This window comes from Ictidomys tridecemlineatus, chromosome 11, assembly GCF_052094955.1.
Source record: "Ictidomys tridecemlineatus isolate mIctTri1 chromosome 11, mIctTri1.hap1, whole genome shotgun sequence".
Taxonomy (NCBI): Eukaryota; Metazoa; Chordata; class Mammalia; order Rodentia; family Sciuridae; genus Ictidomys; species Ictidomys tridecemlineatus.
The window spans coordinates 47,648,081-47,670,737 of record NC_135487.1 but is presented as its reverse complement, the minus strand read 5'-3'; the positions used below and the strand labels follow the sequence as shown (position 1 = coordinate 47,670,737).

At 35.5% G+C, this 22,657-nt stretch overlaps 1 protein-coding gene across 7 annotated transcripts in view; it reads right to left on the bottom strand.

Annotated features, from left to right (window-relative positions):
• The window catches only part of Patj (PATJ crumbs cell polarity complex component), a 344,745-nt gene that overhangs the window by 183,484 nt on the left and 138,604 nt on the right, over positions 1–22,657 (bottom strand). For 6 of the 7 annotated variants that reach the window (XM_078026378.1, XM_078026375.1, XM_078026379.1 and 3 more), the window contains 2 exons: positions 21,336–21,413; positions 14,033–14,132 (listed from right to left, as the gene is read on the bottom strand). In XM_078026378.1, coding sequence (XP_077882504.1) covers positions 14,033–14,132; positions 21,336–21,413 — 178 coding nt within the window. Of the gene's footprint in view, positions 1–3,496; positions 4,056–14,032; positions 14,133–21,335; positions 21,414–22,657 lie in introns of those variants that run through there. The other variant, XM_078026382.1, reaches the window with a different exon arrangement.

Genomic DNA, 22,657 nt, shown 5'->3' with positions numbered 1-22,657 from the left:
TGACTTTCCCCCCCTTTTAAATGGAAATTTTCAGTATTAAAATGTGCTTTGCCAAAAAATACAATAAACATTTTTTAGAATTTTGAACTTCAACATGCTTTTTTAGGGGTAAGGTTTCTTAATTATATACGTATCTGTCCAAGGAGTGGAGATAAAAAATAAAAGATAAAAAGAGAATAATCATCAATCTGGATTTTTGCAAATGGAATTAGATTATGTGAGCAGATCCTTGAAAACATGCAAAGTTAAAACTTGGTAAAAGTTATCTAGATTTTACCTAAAAAATTAAGACAGAAAAAAAAAACCTTATAAAATTATATTCATTGAAGAAAATAATGTGTGTAAAGCATTTAGCATAGTGCCTGAAAGATAAATATTCAAAAAAGTAAAAAAATGAAACTATAAATTTTATTTCATTGGCCTAAAATGTTGTCTCCTTAACCTAGCCACCACTATGAGTTGAATTTCAGAGAATACATTATTAAACTTAAAAAGTTTTGAAACTCCATCTCACCGCATCCCCTCCTGGTTGAGTTTCTTTCCTCTCCCTCCAGCCCTTGCTTGTAGCACTGGGCTCTCTGTGGACGCCATGGGCAGAGTTACCATTTTGACACCAACCCTATCAACTCTGCTCAACTTAGCCTCCTCCAAAAGGCCCACAGGTGCATTTGTTCCTGTGCCTACATGTTTCCTCATTCTAGAAAAGACTATAAACTTCTTGAGGGCAAAAACCAGTTACATGGTGTATTTTTCCTCCTTAGGCTTTGGGATCTTCAAGATGAACTTTTTTAGTAACTCCTTGATGATATATCACCATTGGAACTGAAGCTATGTCAAATTTTCACTAACCTCTGGGTAAACCACTGGAAGCTTTCCTTAGAAGATTTAGTAGCTACACCATGAGAATAACACTACTGACTGACTTGGGAGATACATTCAAAATACACAACATGAATTCTTCACCCTCTGCAATTATCTAGAATCTAGGCACATCATAAATATAAAGAGAAATGAGAGAATATTTTTTAAACTACATAATTATCTAAATAAGAAAACATACTAGAAACCTAGGAGCGGTATTTCTTACTTTATACCAAATGTCTCTACAAGGAAGTAACTTTCAATGCTACTTAACTTTTGTTACATTATCTAATTAATTCAAATTATAATGCTCTTTGTTCTGAATTATATCAATTAAAATGATGACTACTTAACCTAAACTCATAGATAAAATTGAAATATTCTAAAGTGGCATAAAACTTCTAAAATCAAAAGCAATATAAGCCCATTCAAATAGCATGTTTCCATGCAACTACAAAAAAAAAAGTAAATCCTCTGCAGATAAGACCTCATCCTTGAGTCTACTACATGTTAACTAATATTTGCAAGATGTGTCAAAAAGATACAAAATAGAAAGATGCTTTTAAAATTAACTGAATGCAGAAGCAGTAAACATAATATTAGATTAAGACATAAAAATATTATCATGTATGAACTAGTTGGAATTAAAAACAGAATCTTTTAACAAGTGAAGATAATTATATGAAATTATAAACTTTAATCCTGAGCAGAAGCACTGAAAAAGTGACATATACAATACATAAAGTGTGTCAACTGTGGGACATGTATATAGGGTTAATAACAGGTTTTTGTTTTTGTTTTGGGGGGGTACCAGGGATTGAACTTAGGGGAACCTGACCACTGAGCCGCATTCCCAGCCCTATTTTGTATTTTATTTAGAGACAGGGCTCACTGAGTTGCTTAGTATCTAGCCGTAGCTGTGGCGGGCTTTGAACTCACAATCATCCTGTCTCAGCCTCCTGAGCAGCTGGGATTACAGGGGCACACCACTGTGCCTAGCTAATAACGGTTTCAAAACTGAGTTCATGTATGATTTTGACAAAATGCAGAGGACACAGTAATTCCTAAAGACCACAAATAATTAATATAATTTCTGGGAAATTGCTGTGGGGGTTCCTGAGGGTTCCACTGTGGTTTCTGAAACAGGGACAATGGAAACTTCAAAATGGTGAGGTAGAGATCATGGAAGTGGTCATGGATGGCAAGTTATCCTGAGAAAACTCGAGCACACATGTACTTAAAATCTGGAGAAACAGATCTTTAAAAAAAAAAAAAAAAATCAAGAAACTGCCAAAAATAAAAGGAAAATGAACTCATTGCTCCAGGGGTCTGAGGATCAGGTAAGATCCGTGAATACTCAGGATCATTTCCATGGTTGCTTTGTCAATGTGAGTTTGAGAAGTAGTACTGAAAAGATGACAACTTCAAGCAACTCCAACTACAGAACAGCAGCAGGCACAATACGGACAGTTGTCACTACAGGGAATCTGTGACGCATTCCACTTAAGAGCTATAATCTTTTCTCTAAACCAAATTCATAGCACTGGATACTAGATACTGCTTAGGACCCTCAACTTAAGATCTTCAGAAATTATATGTTAGGCAAACAAAAAAGTTCTTGCTTAATTTTTTTTTTTTGACAGCATAGCCAAAAATAAGGTTTACTACCTTAAATCAGGAATGCAGCATATATCCTGCTGTTGCAGTAGAAATAACCTAATTTGCATGTGCACTGCTGAAAATAAAAAGAAAGGCTATAATGTGATGTCTAACTCAGTGAGCTTACAATTGACTCCCCTGGGCAAAAATACTTAAACAAGAAGACCTCTATTATGTATAAATATTCTATATCTTACTGTGATAAAAAGCAGCTCTGGTTCTAATAATTTTTCATAGCAGAAGCATACACTAAAGAGTGTGCCCTATTACATAAAATTACATTGTCAATCTAGAAATAATTTCAAGAACATATGTTAAAAAGGAAGTCAATGGTAAAATTTCCCAATGCAGAGTCCCCATCCTTAATGAATTTTAATTTGTAGGCTTAGATTAATGGAACTTCAACCACAATCAGCAAATAATAGTTAGGGTGTTATTTTACAATTTAGAAAAATTGTAAAAATTTGTGCTTACTGTTATGACTTCTTAATAATATTCTGCTTTCATTTACAACAGAATGCTGAATAGTCAGTTTTTAAAATTAATCAGAATAACTTTGTTCCAATGCAAATCATTTTTTTTTTAATGATGAAGACACACACAGCAAGAATGATGATAATAAATGTCCAGGAGAACTACTTCTCAATTACAATTCTGAAAGGAGAGGATACTGCATGAATAGAGTGTTAAGAATTCAGGCACCGAAACTATCAGTATATTCTTGACAGTGTGACAAACTGCTCCACTTTTCAAAAACATCAAAAGGATGATACAAGCCACAATACATATGAAAGGAAACATGAGAGGTTTGCTTCTAACATACATTCACCTTGCACATGCATATGTACCCTCCCTTTCTTACTTAAGATAAATGCCTTAGCTTACTATTGTTTAAACAACACTCTGCACCAGCAGGAAAACAGCCCAGGGTTGCATTCAGAAAGCCCCACAGATCATGCAGACAACAGAATCTTACCTGGGAAACCCCCCTGGACCATTGCTGAACCTGTGCTCCCTTCAGGGTATCTGCATTCCTGAGAAACATTCAGTGCTGGAAGCAGCTCAGATTCTCAACACAGACTCTGTCCTCTCTCTTCTGACGACCTTGGGCCTATTTTTTTCCCCCTCAGATATTATTCTCTTTAAGGGCAACCTGTCAGTCTTTCCATCCGGAGAAGCAATCAATTAAGCTAATTTCAAGCTAGCCCTCAAGCTAAAGCCACATCTGTCAGCAGGTGAAAGCTGCCTGGAAAAGTCTGCCCGGAGAAGCAAAATTCCTGGTTTCCAACATCTGACCCTGGATGCCTCCCGCTGCCGACTGTGACACTCAGTTACCCTGCTCACATCAGGATGATAGCTCCATTCCAGAACAGGAGGCAATATAAACGCGACCATTTATTTTGTGGCCAGCTTCAATTAATATCATTTTAATGACCTAGTTTCCTGCTGAGAAACAGTGCATTACATTAGTGGCATCTTTCTAATGCAAATTAAAAGGAGCCGGCAGTTGATTTCAGCCTGTCCGAAGTGAGGGGGAACAGTCATCAACTTCTCTCTTCCTTACAGATCCCAGCATTGAATCCTGTCTGTAACAAAGAAACTGGTGCATGCCATCTCCCCGGAGCGAGATGCATTTATGTCTCAGTAACATTTTAAATGCGCAGTAAAGATTCCATTTAGGCAGTCAAGTCTTCAAGTTAGCTTTTGGGAGGTAAGAATATGAAAAAAAATGTATAACTTTGGAGAAATCACTACAAAAATAATCTTAAATTTCAAAATGCTTCTTCCTTGCATCCCATACCCAGCCCTACTTCAGCACACCTGAATAAGCTTATCACCAACAGCAATTACTTCAGAATTACCTATCAATTACTGCAGGATCTTCTAACCTTTCTCTGTAATATGTAGAATAAAAATATCTGTGATCACTGTATGAGGTGATTACTGTATGAGGAGTAATATTTAAAAAGTCAAGAACACCAGAACATAATTTAAATGCTACTCAAAGGAACTGAACATTTTATTTATTTACAATAAATGCATTCAAATTATATCAAGGTTTGTAGCTTAGAAAGTTTTCAGAATGAAAAAAATGTTAAAAATAGCCCAACTTCACCAGGGATCTCGCATTATAGGGCTAGTGTAAAAATTCTACTTATTTAACTTATAAATATGAAGAGTCCATAAAAAGATGATTAACTGTGCAGGAAATGAGGAAAAGAATTTACATAAAACTAAAAAATTATATCTTAACCTTTATTTCTTATAATTTCCCCTTTGTTTTGCACTGTCCAAAAATAATAATAATAAAGAGCACATAACTTATTTTATAAAAATGAACAGGTAAATGCTGCTAAAAGTCATTAATGCTGATTGTCAATTTAAAGTGCACATTCTTAACATTCTTTAAATGCTTGGTAAATTGCCGTTGATTGTAGTGACATCTATTGGCAAGGCAGAGATCAACCACAGAGACACATGAATTAAAAAAAAAAATACACAAAAATTGTCAAGAAAAAGCTACTAGTTGCTCAATAAATCTTTATTTCTCATGAGTTTACGTCATGCTAAAAACTGGCCTGGCACACAGAGGAACCTACATGTGTCCCTGCATACCCAGTGACCTGGCTTTTAGGCCAGGCCTCATCAATACCTAATTTTGTAGTTCTAGACTCTTGGCCTTATTCTCAACTATAAAATGAGACAAACTGAGCTTGAAGGCTTTCAAGTCCCAACATAAATGAGGAAGATATTGATCTATACACCATAACTCCTTTCCTAAGGTAATTTACCACTTGACAACTCCCCTTCTCTTAATGTAGACTTTTCATAAGTTTTAAAAATCCCTTACCAATGATTCTTTACTTTAACTGTGAAATACTTTGAATAGCTTTTTAAGGTGTGAAATTGTTTTGAGTGAACTTTCAGAGCTGTGAGACCTACCAAAATTCCATCAAGCCTGATTGTAGTCCCAGCCTGGGCTGTTTTCTACCTCTCTCTCTCTACAGATAGATAGATAGATAGATAGATAGAATACACACACACACACACACACACACACACACACACACACACACACACACACGTATTTTAAACTCGGGGCACTCAACCACTGAGCCACATCCCCAGTCCAGCCTGGGCTGTTTTCTACCTCTCTCTCTCTACAGATAGATAGATAGATAGATAGAATACACACACACACACACACACACACACACACACACACACACACACACACACACGTATTTTAAACTCGGGGCACTCAACCACTGAGCCACATCCCCAGTCCTATTTTGTATTTTATTTAGAGACAGGGTCTTACAAGTTGCCTAGTGCCTTGCAATGGCTGAAGCTGGCTGTGATCCTCCTGTCTCAGCCTTTTGAGCCGCTGAGATTACAGGTAATTTTTAAATCTTTTTTTTAGCTCTCAATGGTTCTTTATTTTATTTATTTATATGCGGTACTGAGAATCAAACCCAGTGCCTAGGCAAGTGCTCTGCCACTGAGCCACAACCCCAGACCCATATTTTAAAAAATATTATATAGATTTTTTTAATACTATGTTTATGGTTTCAGTTTTTAGATAGAGTAATTCTTTTGGAATTAATTTGTAATTTTGATGAGAAATGACACATCTACATTTTCTCTCCAAATGATTACATACTTCATCCCTTATTAATAATTTATTTTCACTATTTCAAAAAAGCATTTTAAATTATTATTATTATTATTATTATTATTATTAATTGGTGGGTTTCTTTTTTTCATCTTTTTTGGAACTAGGGGCCAAATCCAGAGTTTTGTGAATGCAAGATAGACACTTTGCCACTGAACTACATTCTAGCCCTCAAAAAAGCATTTTCTATTTTCTTCATCCTATATAGATACTTGGGTCTATTTGTCGATTACTTTTAACGTAAACAATGTAATGATTTAATTACCACAGTTTGGATGTTTTTAATCAGGTGTGCTACTGGCTCCTGGACAGGATAATCCTTCATTGTACAGGATTATCCCTTAATACTCCAAACAGTAAGTGAAAGTAGAATCTCCATTTCCATTTAAACCAGGGAAGATGATAATAAGTAGAGATGTTTTGACCTGTCAGAACCAGAACAGGAATCTAGTGGGCAGAGACCAGGGATGTTGCTTAACATTCTACAATGCAAAGGACAGCCATTCCCACCACAAAAAAAAAAAAAAATGAACCAAGCTGGTGACAGTGTCAGGGTTGAGAAAACACTGCCATTCACACTTACAAGCTCTAGACTGATTTTGAAAGCCATCAGTTTAGAACAAATTCAGATACTAGGAGAAGCTAAGTTCCCTGTTCATTATTTTTGTTTTCCAAAATTGTCTAGCATTTAATTTCCAAGTAAATTGTCAATCAAGTTATATTTTTTTAAAAAAATTACAATAAAGATTTTAATTCAAATTACATTAAACTTATAGACTGCCATTAAAATCTACAGTCTTAGTTTTCCAGTTGTGAAAATAGTATGTTCATCTTTTCCCCAACTATTCTTTTATTAAGTTCCAACGTTTTGTTTTAAAAAAAGAAACTATAGGGGTTAACAACCTGTGATCTAGGAAGTCTTAAATGGGGTTCAAGATTTCCACTAAACAGTCAAAATGATGCTCAAAATTGTGCGTGTGTGTACACATGGGTATTGATGTTTTTGTATCTGGACACATTTTTCTGGAGAGTGGTTTTATAGCTTTCATGACAGTGCCTATTAATAAGTGACTCAAGGTGTTATGGCCCACTTCTACAAATTTTACATTTCTTTTTTCTGGTGCTGGGGATGCAATCCAGGGCCTCTACCACTGAACTATGCCCCCAGCTTGAGTTTTACCTTTCTAATTGCAGAATTCCTAAAGACTATTGGGCTAGCAACTATCCTCTTATTCCATACCTGAATATAGTTCTTGATTGTTTTGTTTTTAGGAGGAGGTTTAACATAGGTTTCCCAATTCACTCCATTCCATGGGAACACGTGAGAATTACCTAGAAAGACTATTTCTTTTAAATTTAGATATATATTTTATATATGCATATAAAGAATTTTAAATAAATACAATGATGTGAAGTGACTGCTAATACGTAGGCCTGTAGAGAAGATTATGATAAAAATGTGCTGAATGTTCTAAAATTAATAGCGGTAATGGCTGAACAACTCTGTGAATATACTAAGAACTACTGAACTGCATACTTTAAGTGGGTAAATTGTATAGCATATAAACTGTATCTCAATAAAGTTTTCTTTAAAAAGTCATCTTACCTAACTTACAGATATTATGACTCCAAGTAACAGATTTGGGAATAAACCATATTGCAGAAGGCCTTAGCTAGTATTTTGTCTTTTAAAATAACTGAAATAAAACAATAAGAATTAAAGTAAATCAAGATTATGCAAGGTATTGGCAACTTAATTTTTATTTGCATGGGCCAAATCGTAGGCTAATTTTATCATTGTTTCATAACTCAAATATACCCTTAATATAAATATTCCTTTATAACATAATGGAGGAAGAGAGTTTGTGACAAAGTCCATAAAGATGTATTTCAGTCACCAATTAAGCCAGGTTCTTTCAGAGAAAAAAAAAAAATTAAGGTAGAAAAGCAAAACACTTAGGAGAGGCTTCCATTCAGGAATTAAGGTAGAAAAAAGGGGCTTCAGGATTCTTTTGGTATAGGGTGCCATTCATACCTGTGCTCTCCACTTAAAAGCCCACGGACAACAAATAGGCCAACTGCATTCAGAGTTTCTAGGGCTTCATCTGAGTCGAGAAACAAGCCTACCATGCCATTCTCATTGCTTCTTTTGATCTCCCTCTTATATCTTACCAAAAGTCATTCCAAAACCTGCTGCTCCCTGTGGTTTGAAAATGTAGTTGAAAGAATGAATGCCCAGAAGTCAGAAACACGTGGCTGGTGTAAAAGTATTAACTTAACCTCTGAGATCAAAGTTGGGCTTTATGGAGATAGAGACTTCCTTAGACTTTGTTCCCATGGGATTGAAATGTTTAGATAAATTGGAGGACTGCCTGCTGAGAGAGAAAAAGCCAAGCTGTTCTGCACACAAAACTCTGAAGGGTGGCGCAGGACAGCAGAAAAGGTCTCTCTGAAGCACCACCACCAAACCTCATTCTCACTTTCATTCCCACTGTTGACCATGCAAGCCACATAACCCTGCCGCCCATTTGTCCCCAAATCTGAACTTTTGTAATGTGTCAGGCCAAAACACAGAGAGGGTCAGTAGCCTCATGGAACTTAGAGGGTTTAGTGGGGAAGACAGACATAAATCGAATAATCACATGAAAAGCAACATTTTTTTAAGTGGTATAAAGAAAAATAAAGCAATTTGTACTGGATTAAGGAGTCAGGCAAAGCTTTCTAGAGGAGTCATTGAGCTGAAACTGGCAGAAGGTTTAATATCTCCTTTAAAGAGTCTTCTAAGTATTGAGAATGCATTTGAAGACTTAGAATATATGGCATATGGTAGGTACTCAGGAAATTCTGACTGTTATCATATAGTTACTAAAATTTTGGCAATAAACATGTAAAGGAAAGTACAAATGTGAGAGAGACAGGGAATAAATAGTGATGGAGTTTATTAAGATTCATTCTGGGGTGGGAGATGAGAACCTCAGTAATGACTTTACCTAAAACTGAGAATAGAAAGTAAAAGGCCAGCCTTGGGGAAAACAATTTCTTATCCTGGTGAAAGGATGTAAAGGCTAGTGGAAAAAACACTTTAAATGTTTCCAAGAGCCAACTGAAAATGTGGGTAGGAGACCAGAGAGGGTTAAGGATCTCTTCATGTCCTTAGTGATCCTGAATCCTTGCCAAGGCAATCATTTTAAACTTTGGATTTAAGGCTATTCCCATGAAGTTAGCAAAAAGATTCTGCAACATTAATACATACCTTTGGCAAACCCTGCAACCTTTGATAATGGTAATTTTGTCAATTGCTAAGCATTGTCATGGTACATGCTTAATTCTTAATTGTTTCATAATTGTTCTCCCCCAAAGTCAGTGCTGGGGATTGAACACAAGACCTTGTGCCTGCTAGGTAAAGTGCTCTACCACTGAGCTATATCCTTAGCCCAATTGTTCCACAATTCTTAATTCAAATTCATGAAATTTTGGCTCAACTAACAATTATGAGATTTCTTATGATATAGAAACTATTGTGTCATGAAACATGTTAAACAAGACAAAATAAAAGATTTAAAATATAAACACCTACTGCATACCACGCTTTGTATGCTGGCTAGAACATTTAATTTCCACAACAATTTAAAAGGTAATTACTATGGTTACTTTTTCAAGTATTACCTTTCCCTCCTTCCTTATAAATTCCTTAGTGCTAAATTCAATGATTACATTTATGTCTCCAGTCTTCTCAATTTCTCAGTAACACTCCACGGTTGATCCTCGAGATTAAGTGATGGAAGCTTTCCTGAAACACCTCCTTCTCAAACTATGTAATCTCATAATCTAGAAGTGTTCTTATGCTAGAATGCTCCTCTACTGACTCGCAGGGTAGGTGCTGTGTTCAGGTATCCTTGCTGTCTACACAGTAATCCTAAATAAATTCATCAGCATGACTTTAGCATCCCGATTGTTTTCAGAATGTGATTCTTGGGTAGCAGAAGCAATGGCACCAACTGGAAAAAAATTAGGAATGCAAATTATTGGGTCCTCACAGATCTAAGGAATCAGAAATTGGGGATAAGCCTTATCGATTACTATTTTAACAAGCTTTAATGGTGTTCCTGATGCACTCAGAAGATTCAAAACCAAGGATCTAGATTAGTGTTTTTTATAATACAGTTTGCAGTTATCTGTTAGTTATGAAATAAACTGAATTGCTACCAGCATTTTAAAAAATAAAATTCATCACATTATAAAAATAAGCAATAGTTTGTGAAACTTTTGTTTCAATATACACGCATACTCCTACATATATGCATCTACATTAGTTGTTATATAGTTTGGGTTTTGTGTCCTCCAAAGGTCTTGTTGGAACCGGTAGAACCATTAGGAGCCAGGGCCTAGTGAAAGGAAGTTAAGGTCATGAAGGCCATGCCACTGAAAGGATATGGGGATGTCGACCTCCCCCTAATTCTCCACCTCTCTCTGCCCCCAAGAGGTGAGCAGCTCCTTGGCCATGAATGTACTGAGTCATCAAAGGCCCCAAACAAGTAACTGAGGACTGAAACTGTAAGCCAAAATAAAATTTTTCAATTAAGCAGATGTTCTCAAATATTCTGTCACATGATGGAAATCTAACTCACACAGTTGTTAGATTTCCATCATGTGACAGAATATTCGAGAACATCTGATTTGTTACGTGAAATTTTAAGTTACCATGAGTACAGTCCAAAAGAAAAAAAAAAAAACTTGATTTATACGATGACTGTAAGAGCCATACCTTTGTCAGTTAGATCTTATCTTGGCCTTTCTTAACCATTCTACTTCACATTGCCACATCTGAGGCATTTATTTTCTCATACAATCTTTCTGTATTTTATCTTAAATTTTATTTATTTAAATCTAGTTATTTTATTCACAATGTTTATCACTATTTAAACTATCTTATTTATAATCTTCCTCCTCTACTGGAATATCAGCTAATGAAAGAATGACCATGTTCCCTGCGACATTCCAAACTCCTAGAACAGAGTCTGCCCACTTGTGACATCCACTTGACAAACACTTCTTGACTGGACGAACTTTTTAATTAACGACCTTTTAATACCTTTAAAGTGAGGTGTGCTTCATGTTGGTGATCTTGCTAAGAAAGGTTAGGGTCATGGGCCTAACCCTGAAGTCAAGCTATTCACTTCAGAGTTGTGGACCTCAGGAAAGTTATATAATCATATTTCACCACGATTAAAAGAAATATTTAGACTGGACAGTAAAAATCTGATAAAACAGTGACCTGGTTTACTTTCAGTTTTGAATAGAGGAGCAGAGTATTAATTTAGCAAGAGTTAAGAAACTAAGAAAAACCCACGAGATCATCCCAAAGGAAATATACAGTGGCCAGAGGCATTAGGCTTGCCTGTATTATAAATATGAACCATCCAAGAAATACTCAATAAAATTCAAACTTTTTTAGAGGTTAACAGTGAAATCAAAGGGATTTAAAACAGGAAGGGAATATACATTGAGAAAGAAAACATCAGAGACCAAAATAAATGAAGAGAGGAGTCACCCAAATAGGTTTGTTGGAGAATATGTGAGATGTCACAAGTTTAAAGTCAGAAGGTATTAGGAGTCTTTTTATGCATTTAGTGTAAAGAGCTATCTTTTCTGAGCCTCAGGATGCCATGCATTTGTGCCTGTGCATGTTACGTACGCATACCTGAGGGTGCCATAGTAAGGAGAGGAGGGATGCTTGACCTTTCTCCCAGCCCGAGAGTGCCATTCACAGAAGACCCCCACATCACTTTGTACCTATCTCTGCTATAGTAATGTGTTTTAACAGCAAGTGTAGATGATAATATTGGCTCTGGAGTCACAGTGCCTGGGTTTGAACCCCAATTCCCACTATTTATTAGCTGTTTGTGACCCATTTCTTAATTTTTCTAAACGTGTTTTCTAATTAGAGTCCTCACAAAATGTCAACTGTGTTAATAATATATGTAAAGGCCACTCCTAGTCACCCAGAGCACTTACCAGGTAACCCAGTTCTTATGCTGAGCTTTCTCACTGTTCACAACAATCCTATGAGACAGAGGTTATTCTATGACAGACCCTTGTTTCCTCATTGATAACTAGTGTGTGCCTTGAAGAAGTTAAATGACTTATCCAAGAACACACAGCTACTGCGTGGTAGAACCAATTTCGGAACAGTCTTAGTTGCACACTTATGTCAGGTTTCCCAGTAATTAGGTGTTACTGACTTCTAGCAGCCAGGAATTATGGAGAGTCAACAATCTATTGCCGCTGTGTGCAGCTGCCTTCTCCTCTCTATCAGAATAAGGGAGGACATCAGGACAAGCTCAGATATACTCTTCAAACAGGTTGAGAATCACATGACCAGAGTCCACATCTAACTTTATCCTCATGCCTTTGTGCCTTCCCTTTGTGGCTGGTGCTTCTACTACATAAAGAAAGCTAGCTGTATTTTACCCATTTAACAGCAGACTCACTTAATACTATCACTAAAAGACAAAATGGTATTCAATTAAGATGTGAATAAATGAAGAAAATAATGCATGAAAACGGGTTCTGTAAAACTGAAGGATCAAATTTTTATAAAGTTAACTCAGTTATAGATTTATCTATTTATTTATTTACTTTTGTGTCAGGGATTGAACTTAGGGATACATAGCCACAGAGCCACATCCCCAGCCCTTTTAATTCTTTATTTTGAGAAGGGTTTTGCTAAGTTGCTGAGAGCCTTGCTAAACTGCTGAGGCTGGCTTTGAACCTGCCAGCTTCCTGCCTCAGCCTCCAAGCTACTGGAATTACAGGCGCGTGACACTGAGCCTAGCAGTTTCATTACTTTTCATATTTTATTTCTATTTATTTATATATTTACTATTATATTTAGAAAAATATAAAGTTAACTTAATAATTATTATTAACAATAATAAAAGATATAATATAGTATTCTTTGAATATTAAGTGGCAAGCTAAAGACTGTATTGCTTTATTTCAATCCTCCTCACAACCCTATGAACTAGGAACCATTATTATATACTTTTTATAAAACAGGTCAATCTTAAATGCTGCAGCCAGAATTTTTTAACTTTTAATTTCTATATATAAATCTTTCATATATTTTAGAAAAATGTTTTCATATATTTTATGGTGTTTCACATACCATAAAATTCACCCATTTAAAATAATCAAGTCAGTGATTTTTAATATATCTATAAATTGTACAACTATCATCACTGTCTAATTTTAAAACATTTTCTTCACTTCCCAAAGAAGTTCTGTATACATTAGCAATCGGGTCTAACTCCAGATACTATACATTCATAAAAGAAATGCAAATTCCTTCAAATAAAGTCTCAGCTAAATAATGTATGAATGTGTATTTGATGCAATTAGTATAAAAAATTATGAGTTCTAAAGGATTAAATAAGACTTGGTGGGCCACCAATAATTTTGCGTTAGCAATATCAACATTACTTTGAGTAAGGTAAATAATCAAGAGCTGGCATCAATGCCCAATTCAGATTACTGGTCAAACTTGAGTTAAAAGGACTTTTTAACAGTTTTGTATTCACAACCAAATAGCAAAACTGGAAGGGAATACAGATAAAATAGTGTATAACAAAGCTTCCTTCAATATTCCCTCTGTCAATGTCAAAGAGAAAAGCCTAGGAAATTAGCCACAAAACTTTCAAATATAAATTTTCTTTTTTGGCATATATTCATGCACACATTTTTGAAGTTTCCCCCTGCCCTTTATTGAAAAATGTACAGAAGTCATTAAAGCATAATTTAATAAATCCTGCATTTATTAAACGAAAAGGAACTCACTGTCAGTAAATGCATTTTCTTCTTCATTTTCATCACTGTCTACAGACGGTGCTTTGTAAGGAGGAGGCAGCTTCATAGGAGGTGGAGCTGTTCCTTGCCTCTGAAGATGCAAAATTTGAGAGAAGGGTTAATTGCTTTTGTACAATCCTTTTCTTTGCTGACAAAAACCATAAAAAGAAGAGTCTGGAAATATTTGACTGTAGCCAACTTCAGTTATAATTCAAGGATTCAAAAACAAATAATTTTTTCTCTTACGCTTATGTTATTTTATAAAGGTGCCTCTTGGGATGTAAACGTAGGAAGGCAGAACAGAAATTCAAAAAGCACACCTATGAAGGCTGCTGACCCACCTAAAAGAAAGCATTCTTTCCCAGTGAAAAGGCAAGTATGTACATTTTCTTTACATTGTGGGGAGCTGAATCTTCTTTGTTATAAACAAAATACTTCAAATGAAAAACATTTCTAAAATAAACCTAAAATAAAAACTGCCCAATGCGTTAATTCTATAATTATTTGATTTTTTTTCATTATAGAATCTACAGATTTCATTCTTTAAAAAAATAATGAAACATCAAGGTTTCCCAACTTAAAAGGTATTCATCTGTATGTAGATGGCCAAGACACATTTTAATATTTTAAAAAAGAAATCTCTGTGATGCGTAAGTATTTCTGTACAAGTATGCTTTCAGTTTATATTCCAATGATAGAGCACATCACCATTTGACTTATATAGATAACTGAAGTAGAATAAAACTCTATGATCAGATTACCTTCACAGGACGGAGACATTTTCTTAAACGTGGAGAAAAATAAAACATGCCAAACTTTATAGAGATCCAAGCTGTTCAGAAGAATAGGAGCCAACATACCCGAGCCCTCCACGAATACCAAAATAACTGGATTAAGATTTGCTTTGCTACAGGACCTCAATAAAGTACATTCAATTATCCTTTATAGGACAAAAGCACTAATGGCAGGATATACTTCAGTAAGTGGACAATGCCTGCTCCATTACAGAGAGCAGGCACACGATAAATTCCTCCAAAATAGAAAACACTATTTGAGACTCATGAAAGAAAACACAAACCCATTTTTATTTAAAACAATGTCTAACCAAAGCAGCCGTTATCCACATTTGTAGAAAATTCAGAAATGAATAAAATACAAGAGCAATAAAGGAAGAAAAGATGCCAAGTACAAAATGCTTATTAAACAACAAGAGAATCCAGAAGGGTGTGTCTTTAATTTTTTTTAGTGCAAAAATGCATGTGAGTGAAATGGAGAGTAAGGGCAAATGAATTCTTTTCAAGAAACCTTTTTCTCAGAGTAAGGTTATTCTTCCTCAAAGACAACATCTAGAACAAGGATAGTTGGATTTGAAAATAAATGTTAAGGAGTATGAATTTTTATTAATAACATTTAAAATATATTTAAGGGGAAATTATACATTATTTGATTGGCTTCTACCAACTTGAAAAGAATACAGAATATAGAATAAGAATAAAAGAATAAGAATATAGAATAAGAATATAGAATAAGCATATCCAGATCTGCCTACAGTCTAAATGTGGGTTGCCAAATACCTGGGCATCCTTCTGCTGCACATGGGAGAAAGGTGTGGATAGCACCCAGCTCTCCCTGCAGTAATGAAGGCTGGAGCAAGGTCAATCCAGCTTTGCCAGGTGATGACCATCCCCACGAGGGCAGAGAACAAGACAGACTCAGTGGCATCTTTCAAGGCACATAGTAGGCCTCCCTTAAGTATTTTCTGAATGACTAAATAACTGCTTGTCATTGATGCTGCCCAGGCTCCCTGATAAACTTTTAGAAATGCAAATGATTCTTAGTACTGCATATAAATTTTATCTGATATACAAATGATTTTAGTCCTATAGAAAAGATAACTCCGGAAGATTGTAGTTTTCTTGCCATATACAACATTAACCAATTTTATACCTAAATGGGAGTCTGAAGCATTTGTTCTTTCAGTAGTTATAAGTATTTCACTCTTCAATTTTCTCTGCACCAGGCTTTCGATCTCTTTCCCTCATTGATTGATTTAAATAAATACCTGACACCTGCACATTTTAATTTTTTTTCTTAAATTATACTTTGACAATTTTGGAAGTCCCACTGAGATGCTCAAATAGACTCACCTTCCAGAACAAATTTAAACTATGATGCCTCATATATGCAATTCATGAGCTGTTTAAATCCACTTACATAATTTCTAGGCTCCCATAGTAAATTCAAAGTAATAAAAGAATTTTTCCTTTTTTACTAAAAAAAAATTTCCAATTCTATGTTTTAATTTCTGATAGTAGATAAAAGCTGGTTCTTTGTATTTGGGCTATAACTTATTTCCCATTAGTAGCAGCAATAAATAGATTTGGTTTTATGGTCTGCCCACTTAGTGGCATTTGTTGGAAGGAGGAGATTGTTTCTGTAAGAATCTACTCTCCATGAGCTAAGAAGTAACAGAGAGCATGCTTGTTATTCTCTTTTCTTTGCCTGTTTGTGGTTTTGAACTAAAAAAATGTCTTGTGTCTACTGGAAACAACAGTGCTTTGACAGATAGATGGTGGGTTTTTGCATTTTTTTAGCGGGGAGGATGCTGGGGATTAAACCCAGGGGAGCTTAACCTAGGGAGCAATATCCCTAGCCCTTCTTATTTTTTGAGACAGGAACTCACAACGTTGTATAGGGCCTCTCTAAGATTCTGGGTCTGACCTTAAACCTGCAGTTCTCCTGCCTCTGCCTCCCAAGTTTCTGAGATTGCAGGCATGAGTCACCACGCGCAACTGTGTTTTTGCATTTCTGGGTCTGCATTGTAGGACAGACATTGAAAGCTGTCTGAGTGCCTGTAGGTAAGAAATGTCCTCAATTCTCATGTTCAAAATATAATATTTCCCTATCTTCAGTATATTAATAGAGTACATGTACATCTCTTAAAACAAAACAAAATCTGATTGGCTTATAGAGAGCAATAAACATTATGGAATCTCATATTCCCAGAGTTTCTAGAAAATAATAAAAATAAACTATGACTTTAGATGTGCCAGCCTTAAAAAAATCCTATCTTCACAGAAACCAACTCGGAAGCATTTTAATGTAAGAATCCAGATTCACATGGTCAAAGTGATTTGAGAATTTAGAAACAGCTATACTTCTTCCTGATCTCCTTGATCTCAGCGCAGATTATAAAACAACCTTATATATAGGACTATAAAAACAATGCTACATGACACCCGCATGACCATGTGCCAGGTCTGTACTCGCATGTATATGTTCGAATATATATCCGAATTCACAAATATTTACATATCAACCTGAATATTTTCAGTGTTATGAACTGGATATGAGATGACTCCCTACGACCACCACCAAAAGCTCACGTTAGGCAATGAAGCAGTGTTCAGAGGTGAAATGATTAGAGTGTGAACTGTCAACTACTTAGTGGATTAATCTACTGATGGATTACTAATTTGAAAGGAGTACTGAACTAGGAGGTAACTGTTGGCAGGTGGGGCATGGCTGGAAGAAAACAGGTCACTGGGAGCGTGCCTTGGGGTTTATGTTTTGTCCCTGGCCCCTCAATCTTCTGCTTCCTGGCTGTCATGAGCTAAGCAGTTTTCTTCCTCTGTGTCCTTTCAACATTATGTTCTACCTCATCTTGGATTCAGAGTGATGGAGTCAGACAACCATGTACTGAACATCTGAAACTGTGAACCCAAAGAAACTTTTCCCTCTCAGATATCCTTGTCAGGCATTTTGATCACAGTGACACAAAGCTAATACAACCAGCCAATTTGAAGGCCTAGCACAATGTGAAATATCACTGACTGAACACTGTATTATTTGTTGCTGTTAAGAATAATCAGAGCATATATATATATATATATTTTTTTTTAATATTCTAGGTACCATCAGGAGGTTCACAAGAAATCATTTTGTTCGCAAGGTCCCCCTTAGACCTGAAGTCTAGATCTTTACTGGGACTAGAAGAATGTTATAACATCAATCTTACTGAGTTATAATACATAAAAGAAAATGTTCTCATTTTCAGTACAGCTGGTCCTTAAAATATGATGGTTTGACTTTACAGTGGTACAAAGGCAATACACCAACAAGAGAAACAGTACTTTGAATTTTGATGTTTTTATGGGGTAAGTGACATGGTACAGCACTCTCTTTAGAAGCCAGGCAGCAGAAGTAGCAGTGAGCACAGCTCTCAACCATGGGACCACAAGAAGCAGCAACTACACAGTACGTAGTGTGGCTGAGCTATCATGTTTGCTTAGGTCTGTTAAATGTACTTTCAACTTCCAATATTTTCAATTTATTATGGGTGTCATTATTGGGTGTCATGAGCCAATTGTAAATTGAGCAGCAATTTACAATGCATCTCTTTTATAAGTCTAACATTTTTATAAGTTTAAAAATCTTTATTTGGGGGCTGGGGATGTGGTTCAAGTGGTAGCGTGCTCGCCTGGCATGCGTGTGGCCTGGGTTCGATCCTCAGCACCACGTACAAAGAAAGACGTTGTGTCTGCCGAAAACTAAAAAATAAACATTAAAAAATTCTCTCTCTTTCTCTCTCTCTCTCTCTCAAAAAAAAAAAATCTTCATTTTCAGGGTCTCTGCCAGAGACAACATTTTCCTTTGATGAAATTCGGGGGGAAAAAAATGAAGTTGACTAATTGTCAAGTACTGCTTCTCTGGTAACAAATCTCCCAGCTGTGAAATCCATTCAAAGAATATACAAAATAAAACTTTAAAACAATTGGGAAGAAAATATAAAAGAGTTGTTATAAACCTTTAGTAATTTTACTTTTTTTTTTTTTGGTAGCAAGATTGAACCCAAGGGTGCTTTACCACTGAGTGACATCCCCAGTCCTTTTCATTTACTTTGCAACAGGGTCTCTCTAAGTTGCGGAGGCTGGCTTCAAATTTGTGCCTTAGCCTCTGGAGTAGCTGGGATTATAGCCAAGATCTATGATCTTGATTGCCTCTTCTTTCAGGCTCTACATAATGCAAAACAGGTCAGAAAATACTGAAATGAGGCATAAATGAAAGACAAGGAGTTTGAGACCTGCTAATTGATTCTTTTTTAGTTTTTTAGTAACTCTCTTATTAAAAAAAAATTAATGGAAATGACCTCAAGCTAAAATTTCTATTTCTAACCTACAGTTATTAGGAATGAGTTCTGGGTGATTTTTTAATTGCCTTCATTTGTTTGTCCATAATTCTAGAGAACATATATTGCTTTCATCTTAAGGAGAGAATAATGCATAAAAGAATTTCTTCTGATGGTGATAACTTTTGAAGAGATGGATCAGTCACTATTTGAGCATACTGACTTTGGAAAGGGTGTCCTGGGCATACTTCTATTAATTACTAATTTTATTTCTGTTCATTTTTTCTGCACTTTGCCCTCATCTGTGTGCCTCTTGGAATGAAGGTGCTTCATCATTCCAGAATGCAATAAGTGGCTAGGCACATGAGATGTGATTTCAGAGAAAAGGAAAATAGCAAAGAGCACTCTGCAGCCACTAAACACCATTCTGTAATGGACATGTAGATTGGGATACGATTTCACATAGCCTCAGCTTAGTGGTCAGTTGTTTTTCTCTATAATGAGGAACTTAGCTGAAGAGACTGACTGCTAGTAGCTCTGGACTCCTACTGGATTCTCACTGAACACAGACAGCCTTGCTATGTATTCGGCTTAATGGAGCTGGCCAAAATTGATACCAAACACTTAACATTTTTCTTCCTGGGATCTTATGTGGGAGTTTCCTGAATTGACTAAATTACCTGCCAGAAGTAATTAAATTAGTAGCCTCTTTATTTAACTCTGTGGTGCCCACAGACACCATGTCGGTTTCATTTTAGGTATATGCCTGGACTGCTACACAGTAACTGGCTGAGGTTTCCAACAAATATTTGATGAATAGTCAGACCTTCAAGACAACATTATTAATCACTAAGATTCCAGGAATAAGGTAGACTAAATATTCTGAGAAACTCTTCTTATCACATAATAATGGATAAAATTTCTAAAAAGTGATTTGGTAACTTTTCCAGGCCCAAAACAACCATAAATCTTAAATGGGGAGGTTTAGTGGAGTACAGGAAGGTGACACCTGCCTGGAGGATATGCGTCTGTCCCTGGTGACCTAAGACCAGAGATTTTTGTATTTCGGATTCTGTATTCATTCAGTAAACTTGTACTTCATGCCTATTAGATGCCAGGCAATTGAATGAGACCATGATGTCCTTGCCCTCATACAGCTCACATTCCAAACCCAAACCCTCTCATACCTGGGCCTGTCAAGTAGCAGTCACTGAATTCTATCTTGTCTGTCTTGCCTTGCTGGAACGTAAGCTCTAGGAAGGCGGATGATTTTTGTTTATCTTCAACAGCTTTACTGTACTATACTGAGGCATGACTGACATATGAAAAACTGTACACATTTTAAAGAGCACAATTTTAAACCTCAGTACAATCAAAATAATGAACATAAATGTCACCCCCCAAAGTTTATTTATGTCTCTTTTTAAGTCCTTTCCAGACCTTCATCTGGCACCCCATTCCTAGGAACCACTGATCTGTTTTGTTATTATAGATTATATTTTCTAGACCATCAGAGAAACCCAAATATATATATCTACTCATTTTTATTTAATGAGAGCTAAGAATTTATTGAGTTCCAAATGTCCCTTTTGAGGTCAAGAAAGATGGGAAGTTGGACTAAAAATATCATCTTCCCCAACCCTATCCCTGAAAATAAAGCCTGTAACTTCTAAAAGGTCGAGGAAATATTCTGCCAATGATTACCTGCAATCTGTACCAAATACTTCCACAAACAATAACAACAGTCTTTTAGAATCTATATATTATTTGTGGAAAACCACAGAATCTTGATCACACAATATGTGCTACTGCCAACCCAAATATAATCTTTGTGATTACAATCTGAACTCAAGACAAGAGTCAGCTGTCTGTCATTCTTTTCAAGAACCCTTTCCAAAAGTCCTCATCAAAGTTAGCATCTTCATTGTCCCCAGGTATACATCTATAAAGCTTTCCTATGTGTACAATTTAATTATGGCTTTAAAAAAATCTCCCATGGATAAAGATAAAAACAGATCTAACAAATCAAAACATCTGATCACACAAGATTGTAGGGATATTTACTGGCTTTGGCCTTGCTACACTGACACTTATCAAAAAGCAAACAGCTCAAATATGCAAGAAGAAATCATAAATATTTTTAGAAGCTTGAAAGGTTCAAGTTACCTTTTCCTTTTTTTCTGGAGTGTCTTGGCTCTGGTTTTTGGCGATTTTGTTGCCCTTATTATGTATGTTAGGAATGACCTATGATCACAAAAAAAAAAAAAAAAGGGAGGAAAAAGAATAAGTTCAAATGCCAGCATCATTACAGTTCTTACTGTGCTGTTACTGTTTTTCAATTTTATTGATTCTATAACATTAGGATTCATTTTGACATAATTATAAATGCATGAAATATAATTTGCATTAATTAGTCTCTAGTACTTACCCTTACCCTCCCCTCCTCCTTGGCTCTGTTCCCTTTCCTCTACTCTACTGATCCATGTATTATTTTTTTTTTTAAAAATTAGTGTCTTGTGCATATACATAATGATGAGATTCACTGTGGTATATTCATGTATGTACATTGGAAAGTTAATCAGATTCATTCCACTATTTGTACCTTGTTCTGTCCTTTCTACCTCTCCCTCAAATCTCCTTCTACTCCCCTGATCTTTCTTTTATTTTGATGGAATTTCCTAACTCCATCTTCTTTATCTTCTCTTTCTTTTTTCCCCCTAATTTTAGACTACCTTCCACATATCAGAGAAAATATATGTCCCTTCACTTTCTGAGTCTGGCTTATTTCACTTAGCATTATAGTCTCCAGTTCCATCCATTTACCAGCTATTGCTGTTGTTTTGTGGTGTTGAGGATATAACTCAGGGTCTTATGCAAGGAAGGCACTATCACAGAGCCACAACCCCAGTCCTTCTTACTCTACTTCTAAAAACAACAAATACTTAATTAACTTCATGACTTCATCTAAAATGTAAAGATATGAGAAATGCAATTCTAAGCAAACAATAAAAGTTTGGAAATTTGTCAAGATAAATGACCTCAAAATACTGTAAAATGTAGATAGATAGATATCAGGAATAGAAATTAAAAGGTTTGTGTGCATGGATCCAGAAGATGAAAAAAAGAAGACTTCATTTCATTTTCCAAAGTAAAATCTGAGTGCTGACCTAGGTGTTCTAAAAGGACCTAATATACAGTTGCATTCATTAAATGTTTACAAATAAATGAAGTTCAATTTTATAAGAAGATTTTAATTTTTAATGATGCCAACAACATAGACTACTTTTTGACTCATTTCTTTTTGTAAAACTATGAAAAATCTTAGAAAAATATAATATTTTTGGTTATTCTTTTAAAGCTCTTCAAATAGTTAATACCAATAGTCACCCTGATGACAGACATGAAAATTAAAAAAAAATCACTCTGCTTTCTTGGAAAATTAAGAACTGCCTAAATGCCAATCTAGACAAAATTTAAAACAAAATAAT